The 10,641-nt window shown below is 34.7% G+C and overlaps 1 protein-coding gene across 1 annotated transcript; it reads left to right on the forward strand.

Moving 5' to 3' along the window:
* Positions 1-3,453: 3,453 nt before the first annotated feature.
* LOC139840193 (transcription factor BIM2-like) lies at positions 3,454-8,675 on the forward strand. The gene is made up of 7 exons (XM_071830421.1): positions 3,454-3,501; positions 3,598-3,685; positions 5,831-5,900; positions 5,988-6,083; positions 6,838-7,247; positions 7,888-8,020; positions 8,227-8,675. Exons 2-7 carry the CDS (start codon positions 3,600-3,602, stop codon positions 8,326-8,328), a joined length of 897 nt encoding a protein of 298 aa, XP_071686522.1. The 5' UTR covers positions 3,454-3,501; positions 3,598-3,599; the 3' UTR covers positions 8,329-8,675.
* Positions 8,676-10,641: the final 1,966 nt, after the last annotated feature.

Below are 10,641 nucleotides of genomic sequence, written 5' to 3' on the forward strand. Positions count from 1 at the left end.
TAAGTATTATCAACTAATAATGAATTATTAATCATATCATAAGTTTCGAATTATAATTATTAAATCGTAAGTATTTAATAATTAAATTATAATTAAATAATAACTAAGCCTTATAATAATTTAATAATTAATTAATATTTATTATAATTCTTATTATAATGATCTCATAATATAAGTTTAATACTTATCATAAGTATTTCTCATTAATAATAAAAGTATTATTAATCATAAGTTTAATTAAATGTTTAATTAAATCATAATTAATTAATAAATGATATAATAAATATGTATATCATAAGTCTTAAATTAAAATAATTACTTTTTATATCATAAGTAATTTATTAATAATGAAAATCATTTTTTATATCATAAGTCTTATCTAATAACCATAAGTTTTAATTAAAAGTTCATCGGGTCATAACTTGAGCCCCGGGAATCAGTTTTCGACGAGTCTTATATATATCTTAGCCTAACCAACCTGCCCGACACATTAGTGTGCTCAAGAACACCCCAATAACAGCCACCAAGTCATGACCTACAGCCATTATTCAACTTGGAGCTTTAATCCGTTCAAAAACATGTTTTAGTCATAACGGGTGATTCGTGGCTCGGATTTCGATGACCCGAACATGAATGTTCATCCAATCATCAATCCTAACACACTAGTACACCCTAGAGACTCTAAAAAATGGTCACAAAGTCGGACCATAACTGAATCAATTCGTTTTTACATTTTAATTTCAATAAAACACCATTTTAATCATAACTTGTGTTCCGGGAATCGAAATAACATGTATCCGGAGTCTAAAATTAATGTCTCGATAAGAGGAACACATATAAACACTTTAATTTAACTTTTATATCATTTATGTTTACAGAAAAGATCAAACAAACTGCTGTCTCAAAACAATCAAACCGAAAACATATATCATCGAACATTTCTACGCATACTATCAATAATACAATAACATATAATCATCATACTATCATTATAACAGAAAAATAAATGAAAATTGAAAAAGCTAGGGTTAGGGTTTATACCTTAATCAAGAATCAAGAAGATGAAGCTTGTAGATCGCGAAAAGGAGAATCCGTTTATGCAATTAATTTTGAGAGATGATGAATATTTGTATGATGATTGTAGATGGACAAAATACTGATTAGGGAGAGGTAGAAGTCGGACTAGTAGGGAGGAGATGAGAGAAAAAAATTTAGATTAGGTTAAAATGAATGGAAGTAGTGGTGTTTTGATCTAAGTGCACTAGTTTTGCAAAAATGACAAATCCTCCCCTCCATATTGGAGTTTCAGCCGAACCATACCCCAAGGAGTGGGCTCCTTAGCCCACTTTGATGATCAGGAGAAAAGCTTGTGGCCCGAACGCCCGATCGAAGCCCGAAACGCGAAAACGCTACTACGCGATTGATTTTTCGGAGAGATAACAAATACGCGATGAATAAAATATATAAACACTATATATAATCATATGACATTAAAATATCATATTTAAAATAATTTGGACCTAAAAGTCCCAAAAGCTTGACCGTTGGTTTGAAAACCGAAAAGATTCGCCGGATAGAAATCCGCGACACGTAGAAACGTATAACTTAAAATATGAATACAAATATTCAAATAACACATAATAATTAATATATTATTACAAAAATAATAATATAGGTCATAGAAATGATGTGGCACGAATAACAGTTAACGGTCGTTAAATAATAAACGGTAAAAGATAACGGAAAAAGTAGGGTCGTGACAATATTTGTGGTGTAAGTTTAAAGAGTTTTTTCGAAAAAGAGGTGGCCATTTCGGTTATCATGAAGAAACTGAGTAAGAAAGCAAGTAGAAAAAGGTAGTCGATCCTCCTTTGAGGATGCTTTTCTGAAATCTTATCGTCGGTACTGTGGCGGGAATTAACGTATTTTTGCGGTATCGTCAAAGCATTTCTTCCGCCCATTTTAAGGCGGTAGAGTTTCAGAAACATGTGGGACCACCTTAAGGATGGACACGTGTTGACTTTTAAATGGATACCGCTCGGTTGTCAGATTTTTTTCTCCGCCCGTAGTCCGTACGTCTAGAACTGAAAATTGGGTCTCATTTGGTTCTTTTTTTTACGGCGAAAATATTAATATATATATATATATAAAAAGATCGTAAAGATCCGGTGTTAGAAACAAGCGACAATGATTGAAATTGTAAGGGCTCGCTCTGATCGTCCTACACATTAGACGAGAACAATGAATGAATAAGAGCGAGCACATTGAAATTGAAATGATACAAACAACTAGTAACAACCAAACCTAAATCTAATCACAACATAAAACCGGAAACATGTCTAACGTCACAATCTCCACTACTAAGAAGCCGCACACTAAAAGGAACTACGGGCACTCCAGCAGCACCTAACACGAGGCATGCGCTTCAAAATAACCTCTCGTACACGGAGAACCCATAACCCTCCTAATCAGAGACTAACACCCTCCTAATCGGCTCCGATATTAGGTTTTCGATTGATTGTGGTTAACAGGGTTGCGATTGGGTGTTTGTGTGTTGAAATCCGGTGATTCCGGCAATTTCCAGCGACTATGTAGCTGCCCCGTTACTGTTTTTCCGCCTTCTGTGGTAGCTGAGGTGGTTGTGGGGATTGTGTTGGTCCTGGTGCCGCCATAGTCACTGCCGAACCTCGGCGGCTACGGGTGGCGATTTACGGTGGCAGGCGACTATGTTAGTTGCTTGACGGTTGTTTGGCGGCTTCTAGTGACTACCGGCGGCAAGATGGTAACTCATGTTACTTTCCACGCTGTTGGCGGTTGTTGGAGGCTACCGGCAACCTACGATTACCGGAATCATCGCGTTTGTAAAGGTTCTCTGAAAATTCGGCGATGATAGCCGGGTTTCTATTGGTTTGGTGTTGTAATTTAAACTGTTCGGTTGCCGTTCCGCTGTAATGTTCATGCCTCTCCCGTAGTCGAGTCTATTCGGGTGGACTCGATGTCGTTGTCGGCGTGTGTCGACTTGTTGATCATGGTAAATTGATGTATTTTGATGTAGTTCTCTCGAGATCCTTTTATCCGCTCGAACGAGGTTTGATCTTTCATGACGAGCTTGTCTGATTTGGTTCTTTGCCATAAATTTTCTAAATTTAATTATTGATATAAATAAATAAAGATAAAGATCAAAAATAAAATCCTAATAAAAAATGCAGCTCATGAGAAGCACGTGAAACGAAGTTGTTTTGTTTTTCGGGCATCCCGTCGTCCGTGAGGTTTATTTTCACGGTGGCCGCCGCCGGCGTTTACCCAATTCTGCTATTTATCCACCTATAGGCAAGTCATCTATATCTTTCTATTTTCCCCAACCTTATTATTACAATCAATACATATTCATTCATATTCATATTATAATTATATTCAATCCATATTCATATTAGATCTAGGGCAAATAATTTCACTTTTTATCAATTGAACAACGATTACGGAAAAAGAAAAATGCATCAAGTAAACTGTCATGACAGATACAATTTTCTTGCTTATTATTATTATTAATTAAAAGGTTGATTTTTTTTAATTGGTTGATTGAATTTTGGAAAGCAGATATGAAGAACAATAATGATAAGATTGATGCAACTAGGTCTAAACATTCAGTCACAGAACAGCGTAGAAGGAGCAAGATTAATGAAAGGTTTTTTTTTTTTTTTTTTTTTCCTTATCATAATTTTAAAATCATATTTTTTTTCTATTCTTTGTAAGTTGTGTTAGGTATTGAGTTATTGATTGTAATTATATTATTATTTTGGACTAATTTGCATGCAAGTCGATAACTTTATAGAATTTTCCTAGCTTATTTACACAACTGATAAATCACAACTTCACATAACAGAATTAGATTAAAATATTTTCTCCTGCAGTGCATTTTGCTACAGTTGATTTTATGATTATGAACATAATCACTTTTAAACATTATCCCAAACATTTAATAGTCAGTAGGATCATAATTCTTTGACTTGTTATACTCATCCTACTTATTTGCTATAGTAGCTGATTTAGAAAGACTATATTAGGTGTATGCAAGGTTGAGAAAGACGTGAGACAGGGTCGAGACGGTCGGGACCTTAAAACGTCGAGACGGGGGGCGAGACTAGCTGACGTTGACTTATATATATATATATATATATATATATATATATATATATATATATATATATATATATATATATAGTGGTAGGATCAAGATGGAAGTAACCAATCGGGGGGAAACGGGGGGAAGCAAAAACTTTTTTTTTTTTTTTTTCGTTTTTTGAAAAAACTTTGTTCACGAACATTATAGATGAGATGAAAATATGAACATTTAGTAGAGACACTTTGTGATAAATGTTTTTATTTTGGCGGGAAAACGCTCGAAGAAGTAATATATAACAATTATCGTGTTTTTCGAGCGTATGTTGAGGTTTTAGCTATTGGGGTTTAGATATTAGGGTTTATAGGGTTTAGATATTAGGGTTTAGAAATTTAGGGTTTAGGGTTTTGATTTAGGGTTTAGATTTAGGATTTAGATTGAGTTTTTAACACGAACGGTTTAGAGTTTAGGGTTTAGGATTTGGTGTTTTGGGTTTATAGAATAAACCCAAAACACCAAACCCTAAACCCTAAACTCTAAATCGGGCTAAATTTTACTTCACAAAACATGAAAAAAAAACGTTCATATTCTTCACGAACAATATTATCTTGAATGTTATTTTTTTCGATCGTTTTCCCGCCTAAATAATAACATTCATCACGAAGTGTCTCTTCTAAATGTTCATATTTTCGTGTGATCTTGATGCCGGAAAAAAAAATTCCAAAAAAAACGAATTTTTTTTTTTTTTCTTCCCCCGATTGGTTACTTCCCCATTGATCCTGCCCCTATATATATATATATATATATATATATATATATATATATATATATATATATATACACAGTTTGTATCTATAATTGTTAATATAATACAAAAAAGTAACACTAAACTACGTCAATTTTGATCGATTTGACCGACTTTGACCCATTTTAACCGAATTTTTGACTTTTGACCGGCGTTGACCCGACCTTTCTCGCATTTGAGCCAACTTTTGACCGTTGACCGTTGAGCGACTTATTAGAAGATGGGACAGGTTCGATACGAGCTAGCCACCGAAACACCGCAACGGGTGTCGCAACGGACGTCGTTTACAACACTGGGTGTATGCGACTTAAATACTTTGATTAATAGATGTATTTTGGTGTTTGCAATTACTTCATAGTTTTAGGACTTAATGGATAGATTTAGTAGTAAAATTGAAAGTAAAATGGATAATGATTAACCAGTATTGAAGCACTAGTTTGATGAATTAATTAAAGATATGTGAATCTAATAAATACGAAAACGCGACTAAGATTCGAAAGGATACATCTCGTGTTGTTTCCTAACTAAATCGACTTAACTTTGTGTACTTTTACTGTCTTACTGTCTGTTTATGACAAACGTTACCTTGTACTTATCTCATGTTGTTTGTGTATCTGAAAATATTGCAAGTACTTTCTTAGCATCGAAATGTAGTTGATTTTTTGGACTTAGAATCTACAAATATAATCGATGAAAAATAAGAACACTTGAGAATTTTTACAGCTACTGCAGTACCTTTCTATTTGACCTGCAAGGAAATGTATATAGCTTTGGTTACATGTCATCTTATAATTATATGCAATAAAAACATCTATATGTTTCCCCTGTTACGATTTTGAAGTTGATTTGGATATCACAGATCAATCTTTCTCATGTTTGAGTATGGTGTTTTACTTGTTTATTAGATTTCAGATATTGAGGGATTTGATACCAAACAGTGATCAAAAGAAAGATACAGCATCATTTCTACTGGAGGTAAATCAACTAAATATATACATGTGTAAGTTTTAATTTTTGTTTGAGGGGTGATCGTCTTAATGGATTAGTGCCATCACTTTGCAGGTGATAGAATATGTTCAATACTTACAGGAAAGGGTTCACAAGTATGAGGGATCATACCAAGGTTGGAGCGCAGAGCCTACAAAATTAATGCCTTGGGTAATCACTTGATCATGTGGTCTTTATGTTATTAATGGGGTGTGAGGATATTCAATAGTTTCTATACTCACGGTTTTAAAAGTCTCTCGACTAGTCCCCGACTAGTCTGGATTTTGAAGTAGGCCAACTCTCCAAGTTGGCCGATTTGTTCAGTCAAAGTTGTCAAAAGTGCAATTTAGTTGGTCAAAGTTGGATTTATTAGTTCAAATTCGGATTTATCCTGTCAAAATTAGTCAACGTAGGTCAATTACAATCGAAGTCAAAGTTAGTCAACTTCGGGACTAGTCTCCGACTTGGCCAATATATCCTTACAAGGTCCCAATCTACTAGTCCTCGACTAGTGACTTTTACAACCTTGTCTGTACTAATCGCAAGGTTCACTTGTTCAAAACGTTATCTGTAATTCTAAATATCCTCCAAGTTGCTACTCCCTCTGTCCCATGTTTATTGTCGCCCGACAAAAATCACACAGTAAGTGATTGTCACATGTACTTTTTGTTTACTCTCCAGTTTTACCCCTTACTTTTTTATCCATTTTTTTTGTTTTACAAGCATAAAGCAAGAGCATTAAAGAACTTTACCTTAAAATTTTTATCTATCTATCCATGGAAGTAAACAATCAATTTTAGACAGCTCAAAATGGAATAGTGGACAATAAATATGAGACGGACCATCCCCATCTTTTCCTGGTAGATTTGATGAATTGAAATATTTTCGTGATAATCAATTAACTTTCCACATTTTTTTCTCGTAGAGAAACAGTCATTGGCGGGTCCCGAATTTTGGGCAATCTCCTGTTATAAAGAATGATTCCGGACCATCCCCATCTTTTCCTGGTAGATTTGATGAAATTGTCTCAATTCCACAGACCGTCACCGCAGCCGCACAACATCCCGCTCTTTCTGACCCAATTGGAGATGTGAACTGTAATACGATCAATTCTCAACCTGAATTAGCAAGTAAAATGCCGATGCCCATTCAACCGAGCATTCCTGTCCCTATTCAGCAAGTTGATGGTACATTTTCTCATCCTACCGTTCAGGGGTCAGTTGGTAATGTAAATTTGCAGTCGACCGATGTCCCCGCTGCCGATGATGGAAGTTCGAAAGAGGAGCTAACTGTTGAAGGTGGCACTATCAGCATTTCAAGTGTTTATTCCCAGGGGTAAGTATCAGAAAATATATGTAGTCAACGTGACAATTTTGACCCATGGGTCGATTTGGGGTATTTATAATTTCAAACTGGTCAAAAACAAAATATTATTCTGATGGTTAACTGGCCACACAGGTTGAATTGCCAAGTCTTTATTAAATGCATAAAACTTCATATATTGCTAAATTTTAATGTTTTGTTTTGCAATTATATTCAATCATTAGTTATTGAAGACAAAAAGTGTTTCCGGCTCTGACTGACCCTTTTTTACCCATAAAAAAAAGTTGGACTTGTTTTGACCTAAACCCGTTACCCGGCCATTCATTGTGCCATCTATAGTTTGTGACATCCGTCTTTTTACAATATCTGCTCAAGTTTTTTAGGCATAAAACTAGTGCCATTGGCGCGCACAATATTGCTGTCAATAGAAATGTAATGCAAGTATGTAAATTTCAGTACTTAATTTGAGTGCCTGCTATCATTACATCCTTAAACCTTGAATCTGTAGCACACTATTAAATTAATAGATCCTTAACAATTTACTAAACTCCAGATTCATACAGTTGGATTATTCTTCCTTTAATTGACTCCAAGAACTATTAGCACAAGATTTTTGTTAGTTCTTCTTAAGTTATCTAATATTCTGTTGCAGGTTATTGAATTCTCTTACACAAGCACTACAGAACTCGGGTGTTGATTTGACTCAAGCCACGATCTCCGTTCAAGTTGATCTTGGGAAACGAGCAAATAGAGGACTGACGACTTCTGGCACAACCAGTGTGAAGGTATAAAAAAACACCTTTCTTTCTTTTAGCATCACTCAAGTCATTTGCTGGTAATGCACTAAATACATCACTTGTAGTTGTGGCCTGCAAAAAATAAGGGAACTTTTGAAAACATTGCGAAGTTTGTTCTTTTTTTTTCTTTCTTTTTCTTCATATGATATATGATGGTTGTTTTAACTTATATGATTGTCTTGATTTGTGTTCAGGATCATGAGAATCCCCATTCCAGTAATCAGCAAGTTGATCGGTTTCAAGACATGAGCAATGGTGAAAACTCAGATCAAGCTTCGAAAAGACTGAAAACATGACAACGTTTGTCTCTTAAGTGTGGTGTGTGTGGGTGGGGGTTGGGGGGTCTATACCCGAAACACCAGTAAAAGTTGTATATGCTGTGTCTGTTTCATTGTTTGCAACCCGAGAAATGTGTGTACTATTCTATAGAGAGTTGTATTGCAGTTTCTACTTGGTAGTGGTAGAGGACGGTTCACCTTTGACTTTGTTTACTATTTTTTTTCTATTTTTGAATAATCAAAATATGTTACTGTTGTTACTATTTTAAGCTTAGGGGATTCAAGTTTGTTAGTACTATTGTGGATGGAAAATGATGTAGAATTAAATTTTTTGTTTTTATATTGTAAGTTCTATTATTATCGTATGATACTGCTGCTGCACTTAAGAGTAGAGCAAGTGAATTGTGATATCAAGAATTCAAGACATTATAAACTCCATAAGATCATTTGAATGAAAGTGTTAAAATGAGAGAAAAAATTGAGTTTGATGTGTTAAAAATGATAGGTTTTGATGGTTATATATAAAAGAAAATAAATAATTTAAATAAATAAATAAATAAAACAAAAACAAAAAAAAAAAAAATATTTGAATGAAAGTGTTAAAATGAGAGAAAATATTGAGTTTGATGGGTTAAAAATGATGGGTTTTGATGTGTTTATATAGAAAAGAATATAAATAATTTAAATAAAAAAAAACAAAAACAAAATTAAAATCATTAAAATACGTGGACCAATCAGAAACCCTGACGCATTTTTTTTTTTCGTGAAAAAGTTGACTGACGCCCCTCCCGCGTCAACCGTAACGCCCCACTAGGGGCGTCAGGGGGCGTCACCCACTGCCAGCGCGTCTGACGGGACCCCTCTGACGCCGCGTTAAAAATGGTCTAAGCCATTTGTAACTGAACTGAAAAGGTGTTTGTACCAATGGAAGAAGATGGCAGTTCTTAAAAGAGTTTGTTTGTACTCTGCAGTTTAGGATAATGAATAGAATTTGTGTTAAGGAATGGATCCGTTGGGTGGTCGTTAAATGTTTGCTTCGGTGTAAAAGTTTGATGATTTTTGCGCTTTGGATTATTTTCTGAGAATAATGTAAAGCTGATACAACATTTCAAATAGGTAGCGAAATGACACAAGGGGTCGTGGCGCAGTTGGCTAGCGCGTAGGTCTCATAGCTAAAGAGTGATCCTGAGGTCGAGAGTTCGAGCCTCTCTCACCCCAATGTTTTTAATTGTCGTGTATGCTTTTTTGGTACAAAATGGTTTACTCCTACTCTCTAATTGTTTGAAAAATGTAACGAAGTTTCAATATCAAATAATATGTGACTTTCAAATACAATGATTTCTTCTTAACTAGTCTTTTGGCCCGCGCTTTCACTGCGGGTTGGTTTCGACGAAAAAAAAAAGGTATTGTAGCTACAGTAGCGGGTCAGGTAGGTGGAGCGGGTCAGAGGATCCGGATGGTATTAGGTTAGTGGTTTGGGGGTGTTGGGCAAATCATGTTTTGAAAAAAAAGAAGAAAAAAAGAAGAAGAAGTTACTATTAACAAATGGTGCCAACCAATCATAGGTTGACACCATTTACCACAAATTATATATATATAAATTGGGGGCAATTTTTTTTTTTTAAAGCGTTAGTAAAATTACCAACATAATAAAAAAAAGGGAAATTGCCAAAAATACATTTTTTAAGTGTTTAAAAAATATACACGGATAAAAAATTGGAATATACAACATTAGGTCGAACATCATTTTAGTCGACTACCTTATAACTTGGTCGACCACCTCATTTTTCAAGGTGGTCGACCAACGTTCATTGAATTATTGGTCGACCACAATATATAAATGGTCGACTCCTATTTGCTCTCTTTCTTCCCTAATTTCTGACCACTGGACAGATAACCACATATTCATTACCATCAACATTTTTTTTACACTAGGCCATATATAAAGTTGTCTTGGTTTTAGTTTCATCAACACCTTTATTTAATGCCTTCTGTTTTAAAAATGTGCACCATATTACAGCCAATCAAAGTTACCTTTAATTTTTATGACTTTCAGAGGTGACCTGTACATATAACTCCGACGAACATTCTGACGAGTTACCCGCCAGAGATCTGACGATGGTGGGGTTTTCGTTTCGTTCGGAAAGATTTTGAGTTTAATGGTGGCGTTGGTGTCATCTAAATCGTTCTAAGATGAGTTCAAAATCTTGGATTAAATGTTGGGGTGCTTTTGAATCTTAAATGAGAGACAAATTTATATGCAGAGAGAAAACGATAGATTTGAGAGAGAGAAGACATACACATATTGACTTTTTTAAAAAGAAGTGTATA

Source organism: Rutidosis leptorrhynchoides, chromosome 4 (genome assembly GCF_046630445.1).
Source record: "Rutidosis leptorrhynchoides isolate AG116_Rl617_1_P2 chromosome 4, CSIRO_AGI_Rlap_v1, whole genome shotgun sequence".
NCBI classification, from domain to species: domain Eukaryota; kingdom Viridiplantae; phylum Streptophyta; class Magnoliopsida; order Asterales; family Asteraceae; genus Rutidosis; species Rutidosis leptorrhynchoides.